Raw genomic sequence first — 15,700 nt, 5'->3', positions numbered from 1 at the left:
GCGTAAGGAATTAGTTTTTTTGCTTTCCCTTATTACCTCATCAGTAAGTGAAACAAACTTTAAGAGGAAAAAGTTTAGAGCACGGATAGCACACAGACAGGGGAAATAACAAAAAGCATTCTGAGAGTTGTGCAAGTATGTGGGCATATCCCCCCCATGCGTTCACTCTCCTCACATCATCCATTCTATTTTCTCAGGTTTTTTTCGTTTTATATACTAGCAGATGCTTTCATTCACAAAGCGTAATTATTATACTTATGCATAAATACATAAGTACTGTAACTATTGTAAACACTACTCTACAGCAAAATAGCTCAAAAGCAAAAAGAATCAGTAGCTGTTCTTCACATCTTTTTGGAGTGGCAAACAACTTCGTAACAATTAAAAAAATAGCATGAGGGCTACTATGTTAACTTGAAATTTTAAAAAGAGTAATATTCAGGAAAGTGTTGCCATTTTCAGAGAACAGAACAAGCTATATATATATTAGATCAGTTTATAGTAACCAAAATCTAAATTATAAAAAGAACTACTGACAGCCATGCATTTCAGACTTGTCAATTGTCAGTTGTAGGAATGTTCCTCTGAACGAAGGCTGAGTCACAAAGGCACGTCTCCTTCATTAGCTTCCTGTTATTAGCACTAAGTACGAAGCTACGCATCAGATTTTACGAGAAAATATAAAACTTCCAGGAGAGCTTTTCATGTCATGCCCTCCCTTCTCAACGCTTGTTAAAAACAAAAATGAAAAACAAAGAAAACTCAGCAGACCTCTGGTGAGTTACCAGAGTCCATCTAGTAACTCAGAATACAGAAAAGTATTTGTTATCTTCCTTTATACATAGTCCCTGGAGTTCTCTTCCGTGAAGTCCATTAGCGAAATGATATGATTAGGGAAAGGCTTTATACCACCTGACTGCTTTAAACCTTACAATTTGTTTTAATTGATTCTTTATATTGAAGTTACCCATACACAGTACACAATCACATTACACTTACGTTATTGTGATACCTCATTATTTTACCAGATAGGTATCAAATGCAAATGGGAGCACAGAGTACTTCCCCTTATGCAACAAGACATAACACAGGATCTATAAGGTAGTATATCTTGCTATCAGTTATTTCAGTGAGGGTGCATGGCTCATTTGAGTTTTCCACAGAGCAACAGGTAAAAAGTAAATTTTGTAACAGGAATTTGTTCACAGTCTGAAATACCAGAAGTTTGTCTATAATAACCTACCACATATATACTCTATCAGCCCATAAAATAAATATATATAGATCTACTAGAGTCTTGTATGAGTTATTAGACTTCCATAAATACAGAAACCTACAAATTTACAGTGCACTGATTCCACAATCCCTGCCATGCAATGGAGTTATGTGGCTCCCATTACCTTCAGTTTTTTGATTTCCCAGCGTTTCAGAATTCAGACTGTCAAAGCAGTAGCAATTATTGTTTGTAAATGACAAACAAACCTGGGCAAGTTTGAGAGAAAATTTCAGACTGAAGTCAAAACAAAATACGGTCTCAATCCCATCACTACTCTACACAATGTGCATACAGAGGCTCTCCACCTACTTCGCTTTTTTTTTTTTCATCAGGCATGAACAAGTATATCCTATCTAGAAGTGGGAACAAAAGCTGGTCATTAAGTCAGCACATGCAGTCATTATATTTGCCCTAATATTTTAAAAATATCCACAGATAACAATATTGTTGTTATTTTTTAACAAAAGTATACCAAGCAGGATTAGGAAAGAGACTGCAAGATTAACTACTAAATATACAAAATGTCAATATTTAAAAACATTGACACATCTTTAAGAAAGCATAGATAAAAAAAAATTAAATATCACTATTTCCACTGAAATACTTCAGATAACAGACATGTTCACACAAGTTAAATGACACCTATGCTCTCAAAAAAAACAAAACAAAACTCCTCTTCAGATAAGAAAGCTGTTACATGGAATCTCCCACCACATCCAAGTACCTTTGGGTTAACGTGGATGCAGCTCCTGTTGCACTGGATGCTGAAGCTGATGAATTGGCACCTGGACTTCTAAACTCTTTTTCAGCCTGCTCCTCCTTCTCTCTTTCACGAGCCTCTGAATACGGAGACCACATAAATGACAAACAATCATAACTTTTAGAAAATAATAAAATTAGAGGCTTGCTGAGGACAGTAAAACAATTTTCTTCATTTTCAGACCTATGTATGATACCTGAAAAGCTAACAGCAAATAAAGGATTTCACCTGAAAATAGATTACTTCTCCATATAAATTAAATTTCCATTGCTACTGCAATGATAACTCAGAAAAAAAAAAAAAAAAATACCACAAGGAAAATGCAAACACCTTCCAGTTGTTAGCTTGTACAAACTATCGAACATAAGCTGATCATATAAGGATGCTGCTATTTCAGTATTTTCAATACTAAACTAAAACAGGATGATTGCTTCATTGAGTTATTTAAGTTTTCATAGCACAAGGAACCAAATTAGTACATAAGTATACACAGGTGTATAAATAAGTGAACTCTAAATACGATTTATGGAAAATAAATACAAAGATTTATTTGTATTAAGAGTTTATTCCCACTTACTGAAAAAAGAATCCCTGTGGAACAGTGCAACAAAATCAAACTAAACAGAATCTTCCACTTCAAAGTATAAATAAGAATGGTAAGATTATGATAGGCTAACAGATACAGCTACCATATTTCTAGAAGTGCTCAAATAACTTCAATTAAGCAGAAAAAAAATACTTTCTCTCTATACAAGATATACGACTCTTTTTTTGCTTACTGTTTGTTAACTAAACTAAAACACGTTTTGCTAGCCAAAGCTAGGAAACATTATCCTCTGAAGAGAAACACAAGACACAGAACCAGGAAACATATTTGATCTCAGTTCTTTTTATCCACAGTTCAGGTAGCAGAGAAGACATTTCCAAAAGTTATCATAGGTATTCCAAAAAGCTAAAAGTCAACAGTGTATCCAAAGAAATCTGAAAATAAAATGCTCACATTACCCTACCCCCACAAAAAGCTGTAAAACATACACCTTTTTGATTGCTATATTCTAGAAACCAAAATTTGTTTCTAAGTTAAACAGCCGAATTGCATACAAAGTTTTGTCATGTTTGGTTAAACAATCAACCTTATCAACAACAAAAGGTCTTGTGCTTCCTTTACAGATAAGAGCCTAGAAACCTAGGGAGGAGGGGGAGAGTGGGTGCAAGGGAGGGGACCCATTCAAGATACTGTTCAAGATGTCTTGACTTAAGAACATTATGTTTTTGTAATCGTTTACTGGACTTCCCTCCTAAACTAAAGCATGGTGTAAGCAAATGATCTCTCATAAGGAATGATAGCTCAACCTGAACCAGTATCAAAAATGAAAAGGTTTCCAACATGTAAACACACTGTTGCGCTTAGATTCAGCCAACACAAAAAATGGTCCAAATCAAGTTTTGGAATCCCTTCCATATTTGAATTTCACAATGTCTTAAAGTCAACGAGCCTCCACAGAGGTCTGTTCCTATGGCTTTGTGTAGAATCAAAACAATAAAAACAACCAAAATAATTATTATCTCATTCCTTCATACAGAATTGCTTTCTTCATTATAAGGTGCTTCAAGTCTACTAATTTCATAAACTGCAACACTTTAGAGAGCAGGTTAAGTGTAATCTAGTAGGACAGAAGCTGCTCAACCACGATAGCATCACGTAAAAAAACCCAAGCCAATAACCAAACCCACAAACTAAGTGGAGGGAAAAAGCACAGACATGTGGGTTAGCAAAGGTGTTTCTAAAACACATGAGAGTCTCCCAAGGACCTTCTTTGGAATGGTGTTTGCTTGAATATGGGGAGCAAGGGATAAAATTTTCCCCATCTCCCACTCTAAAGCCACCTCCATGAAAACTTACCCACTCCCAGCACAGCAGAAGACAGAGATAAATTTGTGGGCTGCTATATAACCCGCTGTTCAGTGTAAGACTCACATTTCTTCTTTGTTATTCTGTTATCTCTAGATTAAAGCTGTCTGTACCAACTCCCCTTCCAAAATAAACACAGAGCTAAGTAAAACAAGAAAAGAACAAGTCTTGCGTTCAAATCGACTTTTTTCCTGTGTCTGTAAGCTGTGCCTCACAACAGGAACCTTGCACACACACACTACTCTCACATACTCAGACAACGTATGTGAATTAATAACTTTACTATTCATTATGCCCCAAGCTGTTTAGGACCATTTTCCTTGAACACAACTGCAACTGTTTTTTGTTCTCTAGACAGTCAGCCTGAGGTACTTCAAACATCACCCCAAGACAGAAAACCAAGACACAGTTTAAGACGCATTAACTGACTACACGCCTGCATCTTACCCAAGACCTTCCTGCTCCTCTCCACTGCAGTTCTTCTCGTTTGCTCAAACATGGCTTCGAGGTCGAAAGTCCGAGCTTTCTTCCCTGAAAATGAAGAAAAGGCAGCTGGAACACAGGCTCACCCTGGCCACGGGCACTCCGGCAGCTCAGGGCCGGGGGTGGGGGATGAGGCGGGCGACAGGCACAACCGCTTCGTTTCCACCTCCAACCGCCAGCCTCCCCCTCCCCGCCAAGGGCCGCCAGCCCCAAGGGCGCCCGGTGCCCCCCGGCCCGCATCACAACGCACCGAAGCCGGAGAAGCCCATGGTGGCCGCCAGCTCCGGGTCGGGTCCCCCGAGCATCTCAGCGTCTGCAAAGAGAGGGGAAAGAAAACCGCGGGGGTTCAGCCAGGGGCGCGGGGGGAGCTCGGCGGGGCTCCCCGGCCCGCACCGCCCCACCGCTCACCGCCCTCCGCCGCCGGCTCCATGCTGCGGCTGCCCCGGAACCACAACAGGCGCCGGCAGGAAGTGGCCCAGCACGGCCAGAGCCGCCCGGGGACGAACGTCCGCCAGCGCCGCCCCTCGGCCCGGCCCCCTCGGGCCCGGCCCCGCCCGGCCCGCGCACACTGCCGGCTGCGGGCGTCGGCCGGCGGGGTCGCGGTGGTGGCCCTCGCTGCTCGGAAGGCCTCGGCTACATCTTCAAATAATCACTGAATGTCTCGAGCTGGAAGGGACCCACGAGCATCATCGAGTCCAACTCCCCGCTCCTCGCAGGGCCACCTGAAACTAAAACACATCGTCGTGCAGACGCTCCTCGAACTCTGACAGGCTTGGTGCCATGGCCGCTTTCCTGGGGAGCCTCTTAGGGACCGACCACCCTCTCTCTCAGTGAAGAACCTAATGTCAAAGCTGAACGTGCCAGGGCACAGCTCCATTCCACTTTCTCATCTCCTGTTGCTGGTCTCCAGAGAGAGGAGATCAGCACTGATACAAATTATTGGGTACTTATTGCTAAGTTAAAATTAAGCTTGGCTTTTGCAGGCTAAGCTAGTTTGGAAAACAACAAACAATGCTAAGTTAAAAGCCAAAAGATGAAAAGCAAAGAAACTGATCTTAAGTGTTTCTCTTACACTTTCTGGAATATCAGAGTCTAGATCAAAGACACACAAACTTAAGTTTTTTTATATATATGGCCAGCGTGGAAAAGAAAGCTGTAGTGTAGATGTCCCTAGCTCAACTACCTTCTTTATACTAAAAGAGAGACCCTTGCCCAGGTGAGGACCGTTCCTCTGCACAGGCACAATAGTGTGAGAAGTGACTAAGCAGATATAATTATTAGATAATTGCTAACCAATCATTGCAACTGGGAGAGTATGATTATGTAATTCGTGTGTATAAAAGATACCATAGAGATGATTTTTGGTGTGCCTGATTTGCGGAAAGCACAGAGCACCCAGCCTTGCGCAACTCTGAAACAAATAATCAATGTCTCTTGTGAGTGTGTGACAATAGGGTTGTTGCACACCAGGTAAAGAATGTGCTTTTTGGACAACAGCACGTCCTGCTCCACTGCCCCCCATGAGGAAGGTGTAGACTGCCATGAGGGCACCCCTCGGCCTGCTCTTCTGCAACCTGAACATGCCCAGTGGCCTCAGCTGCTCCTCAGCCTTGTCCTCGAGGACTTTCACCATCTTGGGCGCCCTCCTCTGCACACACAGTTTGTTGTCCATCTTACACGAGGGGCCCAAAACCGCACATAGTACTTGGGGCGGTGCTGCACCAGTGCGGTGCAGAACGGGACGGTCACTTCCCTCGACCGGGCTGGCTGCGCTGTGCTCAATGCCCCCCGGGACACAGCTGGCCCTTTGGGCAGCCAGGGCATGCTGCTGACTTACATTCAACTTGCCATCAACCCAAACCCCTAGATCCTTTTCCGCAGGGCTGCTCTCCAGCCTCTTATCCTCCAATTTGTATGTATAACCAGGATTGTCCCATTCCAGGTGGAGAATCCAGCACTTGTTCTTGTTAAATTTCATACGGTTGGTGACTGCCCAGCTCTCTAGTCTATCCAGATCTCTCTGTAAGGCCTCTACTACCCTTGAGGGAGTCCACAGCTCTTCCTAGTTTAGTATCACCAGCAAACTTAACGTTCAATTCCTGCATCCAGGTAATTTATAAAAACATTAAAGAGCACTGGCCCTAAAGTTGAGCCCTGGGGAACCCCACTGGTGACTGGCCACCAGCTTCTCAAACGTGAGAAAAGATACAGGGGGAATTTCCTGCTTTGCCATGTAAACACTGTGGGGTTTGGGGCTGAACTTCAGGCTCTCTGTTTGGAAAGCAGAGCAGGGGGGTTTCCCTTTCTCTCGAGAGGTGCCTCTCCCATAGAGAAACCTTTCCAGAACGGGTGCTGGACCAATCCGGGAGCAGCGCTGGTGCAGACGGGGCAGCAAACACGAGTTACAGCTCAGCCCCCTTCCCTGAAGCCCAGTTGTCACCCAGCTCCGGGACTTCCTACGACGGTTTGTGCCTTTGAGGACCATCACACCAGACCACGCCTGGCCCTCAGGTGGCCCACAGGACCCTTCGCTGAGGCTCCGCAGCCCCGACGCGGCCATCACTGCCCTGCCCGGCTTCGGCAGCTCCTCCCTAGACCTGGCACCTCGCTTTCACGCAGCCCCGACCCTTCCCCCTCTTCCCGCCGGCGGAAGCGGAAGCCGGTGCGGCAGAATGCCGTCACGCGCGCAAGGCCTGCCGGGATTTGGCGGGTGGCGGAGCGGCGGGTAGCGAGTTCGCGCTTTCTGGCCGTGCGCAGAGCCGCCCACCGGTCCGGGCCCCGGCCCCGGCCCCGCTATCCCCTTCCCTCTCGTCCCCATCGCCACCGCCACCGCCATGCCCGCCGCCATGAGCCCCACGGCGCCCACCGCGCAGGAGGCGCTGGAGATCGCGGGCCGCATCATCGACCGGCAGATCCAGGATGATCGCTGCTACCCGGACCTGTCCGAGCTGCTGGCGGTGCCGGCGCCTGGTGAGGAGTGCTCGGTGGCCCGCTGCCTTTCGCCCTCGTCGCTTCGGCCGCCCCGGTGCCCCCGCCCCACCGCGACCTCTTTCAGGGTGGCCTTGGCCGGCTGTGCCTGGCCCGCCACGCGTGGGGACCCTCAGCGGGCAGCCAGCAGGGCACGGCCCCTTCCCCTTGGCGGCTACCGCCTTGGCCAGGCCCCGGGGACAGCGGCTGTTTGGCGCTGCCTTCTCAGGGAGGGCGGCAGGGCTGAGTCTGACGGCTTCTTAAGCTTGGGGGGGGGGCAGGGCGGGGCGCACGTGGTGTAGCGGGCGCTTTGGTGCGTGAATGTAAGTTGTGGGTGAGGGATCTCCATGGCAGCGGGGCACTGCAGGAGGAATGGGCTTGGGTTGGCTCCTCGGCCCCATCGCCCTCCAGAAGGTGAAGAAAATGTTTTCCATTCTGTCTATTGGAAGTTTCTTGCAGAATGCTCTTGGGGTCGATAAGTGCCCAGCACCATCCCTAAGTTACAAGCAGCCTGAAAATCTCTCTTAAGCCTCTCTGAGTGACTTTCTTTTGTCTGTAGTTGTATATTATGTGTACTTACGATGTAAGGTGTACCTCTTCTCAAACACTGGTTTTGTTCTCCTTATAACATCAGGATATCATTTCCTACTTCATTGGTGCCAGCTGTCTGGCAGTAGGCTGTGAACAGGCACTGTAGAGCTGTAGGTGACCTAATTAATATCTATATTCAGTGGGTGTCAGAAGCAAAGAGTGTCTGTTTTCTGTTATGATGCGATGTGATGTGCATGGCCAAAGTGTAACTACCCTAGCAGCATCATGGATATGCCTCACATAAAATAATGAGTATATATGTGTATTTTAACTTGATACAGGGAGCACAGATGAGCTTTTCTAGGTGAAGGAATGTGCTCCTGACTTGTTCAAATAGCGTATTTAATGTCTGGCCATACGATGAAAAAAATGCTGGAGAGTATCACAGTAAAAATGAGGTAAAGAGTAGGCTGGGGTCTAAATGAGTTATATGAAGTTTAACAAGAACAAGTGCTGTATTCCCCACACAGTTTGTGCGCAAATCTGTTTGCTCATGTCTGATTTGAGGTCTAGATTTATTGTTTGTGGTCCTGCTCCTACAGAAACCTCTGTTCAAACATCTCTTGTGAATAGTGGTATTTATACACTTGGAGTCTCTGCAGTATCAAGGCGTTTTTTTCTACATAGTCTGAAGGCCTGTATTCATCTCATGTAAAATGGGAAATGCAGTTGATCTTATTTATATTTCACAGATTAGGAAGCAGTCAGGTGAAGACAGAGAAAGAGAATATAAGCTTTTTTGTAAATTTCTCATGCTTTATAAGAAGCCTAATCTTCTTTTGTTGTTCTTAATTGCAGGTAGCCCTACTGTTTCTGGTATGTCAGATATGGATTATCCTTTGCAAGGACCAGGTTTGCTGTCAATACCTAATCTTCCAGAGATCAGCTCAGTCCGCAGAGTCCCACTGCCTCCAGAGCTAGTGGAGCAGTTTGGACGTATCCTTATGAAAACTAATGTGTTACGTTGTGTAAGTCATAATATTAGAAAGAAACTTTTTTCTTCCCTGATCTTTCTGTCAGACTCCCAGTAATGATCTTTGATATTGTTCACATTCCCTTCATAAGGGTCCAGGTGGTAACAAGGTCCATTTTTGTAGAGTTGCTGGTGGAATTAGTTTCTGTATGAATAATTTTGAGTGTTCATGATACATAATTTGTGTATTACTATATATAAAGTAGTAGTATTTTTTTTTAAATTCTCCAAAGGATATTTTGCCTTTGCTAGCCAAAATGCATTTAATCCTTACATCAGTAGTGCTTCAGATATGCAGTGCAACTGTATGATGGGAGTGTTTCCTGAAATCAGCAGAGCTTGGCTGACCATTGACAGCGACATTTTTATATGGAACTATGAAGACGGGTATGTAGAGAATACATTCCTGATGATTTTCTATCGGTATTACACCAGAATTAAGCGATTGCAGTAGTGGGAGAGTGTTTACTGGTAGCACAGAAGTGTTCAGTTTAACTTACCTTGATTCCTTTTAGGTTTTATTAAAACTTTTGAATAATAAGTGTTTAAGGATTTTTAAGAGTCATATAGCTGCCAAATCATTTAGAGATGAAAGAAAAGAAATGCATTTCCTTAGGCTTGGACATATCTTACAGTTTTGCTGAATTTGTTAGGGCTTTGCTTATGCCAAAAAAGTAGAAAAAAATTACTCTAATTGCCTAACTTAGAAAAGTATATTTATTAAGTACTCTGGTGCATGTTCAGTGGCTCGTTACTCCCACAACGGTAACTAATACAGCATTAGTACTTTGAATTATTGTGATTGAAGCTCACCTGTCTAGCTTATTTTAAGGATGCACAAACTGAAAATAATTTAATTATATCTTCAAATGGCAGTGATATGTTTATAATTTGAAGGTTTGCTTCTATCTTTGTCTATATAGTAAGAATTTTTTCAGTAAGAATTGCTTTATACTTATTGTTGCATTTCCTAAGAAGACTAAAGTTCAGATTGTGGCTCACATACCTCCTATGCATACATTTGCATTGTATCACAGTGTGTTAAATATGTTTCCCAAATAAAACAACACTGCATGGTGTTAATTATAAGGTGCTGGGGAGGGGGTTGAGAATTCTTGATTTAGATAATTTTCATGGGGAAAAAAAATCATATAAGTTCCTTCCTCTTGATATTAATCAGCATTGCATATGCTGCATTGTGTGATTGAGAGTAGACGGTAATTAACAAAATCCAAAAATATAAAATATTGCAGTTGGGTTTCAGATTTGAAACTTGTCTATAGGGGTCCCAGGCAGCTCAAATTATTGCTTACATAGTTTTGCTGTGAAACTTCTCTGTCATTCCATTCTGCTAGACCTGCTTTCACCCAAAGCAAAAGATGTAGATGGCTTCAGAGTATTATAATGAGTATTAATAATTTTAACACATACAGAATCTGATTTTATTTACTTTGTTATTATGTGATACTTCATGACAAGATTTATGCAGGGTGGGTTTTTTTTTTCTTATTTGTTGACAGGGGGGATCTGGCTTATTTTGATGGCCTTAGTGAAACTATTCTTGCAGTGGGTCTTGTAAAGCCAAAGGCAGGTAAGGAATATATGACAGTGACTAGAATTAGGCAGTTACTAAGACATCTATATATGTTTTTTAGATGCAAATATGTGAAAATCTGTGTCTTGTGTACATGTATATACGCGTACACAAAATGCATGGGTTTGTTTCATTTTCAGAAACAGGATATAAATTACAAGCCAAAAATAATGTATAGTTTAACTCATTTACACTGATAAGCTTGCATTTTTTGTCACATCGTACACTTAACATTCATATTTTTTATAAATTTACACATGCAAGTGATAACTTCCATGGGATCCTGGTTTCTATTGCTCTCAGTTCTCTTGGTAACTCTTGCTTAAAAACATTGAAATCAAACTGGAATTGGCTATAGGGTGTAATTTAAAAGAAGTGTGTTTATAAGAAAAATGTTATCTTAAAGATCCTGTATTTCATGAACTGGAAGCTGAAAAACTGGCTGGTACTCCTGTCTAATTCTAGTTTCACATATCATTATGTCTTAAATATGACTCTTCCTTCTAACCAGTTGATGTTTCTTTCCAATGGATACATTGGATACACCATAGTGATATGAGAGGTTGGCTGCAAACTAAAATTTTATTTTCTCCCCTTCTTTAGGTATCTTCCAGCCTCATGTACGACACTTACTTGTTCTGGCTACCCCTGTGGATATTGTGATTTTAGGGTTCAGTTGTGCTAATATACAAGCAGGTAATTCTGTCTTCTCCCCTCATTCTCAGTTGTGTGTTGACAAACATACATTGCTGTTGTATTAGTAGCCACTTAAAAAATAAAAATAAAAAAGTAAACAAGACCATGTGCTGAACACCTTGCTAATATTTAAATCATGTTACAAACAGGGGGAAGTAATTTTTATGGGGTGTGTACTTGCTGGATGCTGGACTCCCATAAGAGCATTGAGTTGTATTATTCACCAGTTTAACATAAAATGAGCTTTTGAAACAGGTGCTCCTGTTAATTAAACAGCATGTTGGAGAGGGAGAGAAGAGGTGGGCATGGATCTTGGAAGTGGTGAATAGTTTAGCCTGGTTGGCATTTGTATTCCAACCACAGAAACCGAGAACCAGATACCATTTTTGTAATGCCATATTTGTTAATAGAGAAAATACAGAATTGTTTGGATTGAGAGGATTACAATCTTTTGCTCTCTTTCTATAGTATCTTGATTTGAAAGAGACAAAAGTAGAAATCTGTCTTATAGACTTTTTCTGGTTTAAAGGGAATTACAATGTGTAGAAATGAAAAATATTGCATTTCCTTACTTGGAAAACCTATACAGAGAATTTACTTTCACTTTTATCAAAACAGAAGATTTGTTACTTTGGAGAATAGCTATTCCAGAACATGTTTAGTAATTATAAAATCTGCTGTAATTTTCCCTGCTTTCCAAAATGCTTCTCATCACAGGCCTGTAATATTTATTAGAACAAATTAAAAATTAAAGAGGATTTTATTTATTTATTTAAGGTACTGGATCACTCAATGACAGTATGTCTGGGGGAATGCAGCTGCTACCAGACCCTCTCTATTCGCTCCCTACTGACAATACCTACATTCTGGCAATAACATCCACTGATAACGGGCGTATCTTTTTGGCTGGAAAAGATGGCTGCTTATATGAAGTAGCATACCAGGTGACTATAGGTTTTACACACAGGCGTTTTTCATTGTTTCATGGTTGTGGGATGTAGGCACTAAGAGTTCCAAAACATGCCAGGTTTGCTGTCTTTTTTTCTGCCATAATTTTGTTGCATTGCATGGCTTGGTTGCACAACAACTCTGACGTCTTAGTGTAGATACATTGTCTTTGAAGAAGTAGTAATTATATGAGGAATAGCAACACAGTTTTTGTCAACTTCAAAATAAAATTGTGACATCTGGCACCCTTTTTTATGTAAAGTTTTCTTTTTAACGATCACCTGTTTCTTTCAATTTAATAGTGCATACTTTTTCAATTAAATCAGTTGTGTGTAGTTAGACTTTTACTTGTTTTCATATTTGTCCTGTTAACAATTTTTTTAATATAACTACTAGTTTGGGTTTTGTTTTGTTTTTTCTTTCAATGTTGTGTTTATTTTAAATTGTAGGCTGAAGCAGGCTGGTTTAGCCAGCGCTGTAGAAAAATTAATCATTCAAAGAGCGCGCTGTCTTTTCTTATTCCTTCATTACTACAGTTCACATTCTCAGAGGATGGTAAGTACTGGTGTTAAAGACTTACCCAGTAATTTAATGTAACTCTTTAAATAATACTGCTAAGAAGTCAGACTGAATAGTTTCTTCATTCCGAGCATTTAGTTATTGTCAATGAAACTTGCAGTGGTTGATGATTATAAAAATCAGGTCACTTGTTTCTGTGTGTACTTCAGGATATACATTCCAATGCCTGGAAAGTTTGACATTTATGACTAAAGTTAGTGTTCTGTAGTACAGAATTAATATGTGCTTAGTTGAATCACTGGGAACTGTAGAATCTTTAAGTAAATATTTTTGATGTGTTTCACTGTTCAGTGAAAAATTAATTTGAAATTATTATACAATTTTTTGCTCATTTTGTGTTTTTTTTTTTGTTTGTTTGTTTGTTTTTTTAGTTTACTACTAATTGTGTGAAATTGATTGCTGTTTTAAATCACTTCTGGTAGGAGTCCTGTGTGGAACTCATGCATTTTTTGTTAACTTACAATTAATTGTTTTATAGATATTCTGTCTTAAACTTATTTCCACTAAATCCAGTGTTGATCAGCTGGTTCTCCCTTTTTTGCCCCCCTCCCCAGATCCTGTAGTTCAAATCGCCATTGACAACTCTCGAAATATCTTACACACCCGCTCAGAAAAAGGAGTGCTGCAAGTATGTGACTTCTTCTAATGACTGGTGGCTATGTTACTAGTGTGTATATAAATTTTTAAGTTTTTGTTAGTACCTGGGAATTCTCTGTAAGTGTGTCAGAGTATTATTCCAGTTTATCTTTTGTAACAAAGGTGTGTGCTGAAGACTTAAAATACTTTCTTCTGAGGCTTCTGAGTAGCCTTTTGATCTTCCTCTCAATTATATGGAAACATGAGGATGAAATAAAAATAGAGTTTGAGTTGCTGCTTGATAGGTGAAGCTGTATTCATTGATTCAACCATAAATCACTAAGCTGTCTTATTGAGTTGCAGGTTTACGATTTGGGACAAGATGGTCAAGGAATGACCAGGGTTACTTCTCTTTCACAAAATGCTATAGTTTCTGCTGCTGGGAGCATTGCCAGGTATGTTTATGACAATTATAATGTATGAGGCTTCCTTTAAGGCCAACAGTTTCATGCTATGTTTTTGAAGAATGTTGTTGCTTATTTCCCAGGATTGAGAGTGTATGGGTTTGTTTCATTTTGTTTTTTAGAACAATAGATCGTTCTGTATTTAAGCCTATTGTTCAAATAGCAGTGATTGAAAATTCTGAATCCATAGACTGTCAGCTACTGGCAATCACACATGCAGGTAGGAAAGCAATGCTAGTTCCTCTCCTTTTAAACTAATAAATGGCATCTGCACAGTTTAGCAAAATTGTTACCTTTTTTTATCTTTTGTTCAGGTGTCCGACTGTATTTTAGTACTTCACCATTTAAGTGTCCAACAGCTCGTCCCTCCATGTTAACCTTGGTTCATGTCCGTTTGCCACCTGGATTTTCAGCTTCTTCTAATGTGGAGAAGCCCGCAAAGGTTCACAGAGCTCTTTATAGCAAAGGTAAGCAGTGGAAAACAGCTCAGGTGAGATTGATTATATTTTTGTGACAGTTACTATCACACTGTTTTTACACTGGGGAGTTTGAAGCAGTGGGAATAACTAAGAACTAAGCATGGCTTCTGTGTGTTAATGGGAGAGTTTTTGGAAGTGGAAGATTGTCATGTTTTTCAGAATTTAGTTCTTATGCAAGGTGCTGTGTTTGAGCAGAGAACTCTGTTCATGCGTTGATAAGCCTTTTTTTATCGCCCCATAAAATATATTTAATGTGTTCAAATTCACCTACATGTCTCGGGCCATGTGTGATCAGTTCTTGAAAGCAGGGTACAGAATAGGCTTCTTGTGTATTCAGTGCCTCTCAGGCAGAGTTTAGCATGTGCTGACTGTTCTTTCTCTTTTAACTTGTTTAGCTACTGATACCATATGAGATACCAAACAGCCACCACATGGTTCCAACTTTATGTCACTTCTGACTGTAGGCTGAATTTTTAAAGGTGCTGCAGAAATGCGGGGGCGGGGGAATGTCTCTGCGTTGCTGACCATTTTAGTCATACATATTGATTTTTATCATTGAAGTCATTTCCGGATGTTTTTTCATCCAGGATCTGTTTAAACATCTAATTTTTGAGGCATGTTCTACCTATTTTAGGCTTATTTTTGTTTGTACATTTTAGACTAGATGGCAAATGGTGTTAAAAGTGACCGTCTGAAGAACCTTATGACATACAAACTCAGGAGATATTATTTACTGTTCAAGTTGTATGATTATGACTTAAAGATTGATTTTTAATAAAAAAGGAATGAATTAATGAATTTGCATCTAATGCATGATTATTGCTTCTAATATAAACTTTATATTGGTGTTCTTGCTAGGGGTCCTGCTGATGACAGCTTCAGAAAATGAGGATAATGACATCCTGTGGTGTATCAATCACGATTCTTTTCCTTTTCAAAAGCCAATGATGGAAACACAGGTACTAAAGCAAACTTTTATACAGTTTTGATGGAATTTAGATTACATTTTTTTCCTTCCTGATAACTGATACTTGAATAATAGTGTCTGCAAGAAATGGGTAGTTCACAGGAAGCTTCTTGAGGAATTTGGAAATGCTTACAAAACTAATAGTCAATATGCTTCAAAGAAAAAGAAATCAGTTGGCAGTTTTGTTAGTGAATGGGAACTGATCACTTAGCACAAAATGCTAGTTCAGCCTTGCTTTCTAGCTTGATGCAAGCTATGTATCAAAAGCAATTGCCTTGACTTCTAAGACTTGCCTACTAATTATCGTATTTGAAAATACAGTTGTCTAGAGAATGCTGATTATTGTGCACAAGCACAGGAAGAAAGAGTCCACAGTTCATAGTGGTGTTTGCTGAGGATAAAATTTGGTGCAGATTATTTAAAATGCAGGTACTA

General features: G+C 40.9%; 2 protein-coding genes across 2 annotated transcripts in view; one reads left to right on the top strand and one right to left on the bottom strand.

Annotated features, from left to right (window-relative positions):
* WDR70 (WD repeat domain 70) overlaps positions 1-4,861 on the bottom strand; it is a gene marked incomplete at its 5' end in the record, with an annotated part of 140,027 nt that extends 135,166 nt beyond the window's left edge. The window contains 4 exons of the mRNA XM_082496965.1: positions 2,001-2,115; positions 4,396-4,479; positions 4,682-4,744; positions 4,840-4,861. Coding sequence (XP_082353091.1) covers positions 2,001-2,115; positions 4,396-4,479; positions 4,682-4,744; positions 4,840-4,861 — 284 coding nt within the window. The remainder of the gene's footprint in view (positions 1-2,000; positions 2,116-4,395; positions 4,480-4,681; positions 4,745-4,839) is intronic.
* A 3,931-nt stretch (positions 4,862-8,792) lies between these two features.
* Positions 8,793-15,700, top strand: part of NUP155 (nucleoporin 155) — a 30,875-nt gene continuing 23,967 nt past the window's right edge. The window contains exons 1-11 of the mRNA XM_082497906.1: positions 8,793-8,925; positions 9,253-9,349; positions 10,483-10,553; positions 11,160-11,252; positions 12,030-12,196; positions 12,650-12,755; positions 13,334-13,407; positions 13,719-13,810; positions 13,942-14,039; positions 14,134-14,286; positions 15,157-15,257. Of these exons, the coding sequence (XP_082354032.1) occupies positions 8,808-8,925; positions 9,253-9,349; positions 10,483-10,553; positions 11,160-11,252; positions 12,030-12,196; positions 12,650-12,755; positions 13,334-13,407; positions 13,719-13,810; positions 13,942-14,039; positions 14,134-14,286; positions 15,157-15,257 (1,170 nt within the window). The 5' untranslated portion in view covers positions 8,793-8,807. The remainder of the gene's footprint in view (positions 8,926-9,252; positions 9,350-10,482; positions 10,554-11,159; positions 11,253-12,029; positions 12,197-12,649; positions 12,756-13,333; positions 13,408-13,718; positions 13,811-13,941; positions 14,040-14,133; positions 14,287-15,156; positions 15,258-15,700) is intronic.

This window comes from Vanellus vanellus (genome assembly GCF_965231255.1).
Source record: "Vanellus vanellus genome assembly, chromosome: Z".
Classification (NCBI taxonomy): Eukaryota; Metazoa; Chordata; class Aves; order Charadriiformes; family Charadriidae; genus Vanellus; species Vanellus vanellus.
The sequence above is the reverse complement of the archived record's forward strand: the minus strand, read 5'-3'. Positions and strand labels throughout refer to the sequence as shown.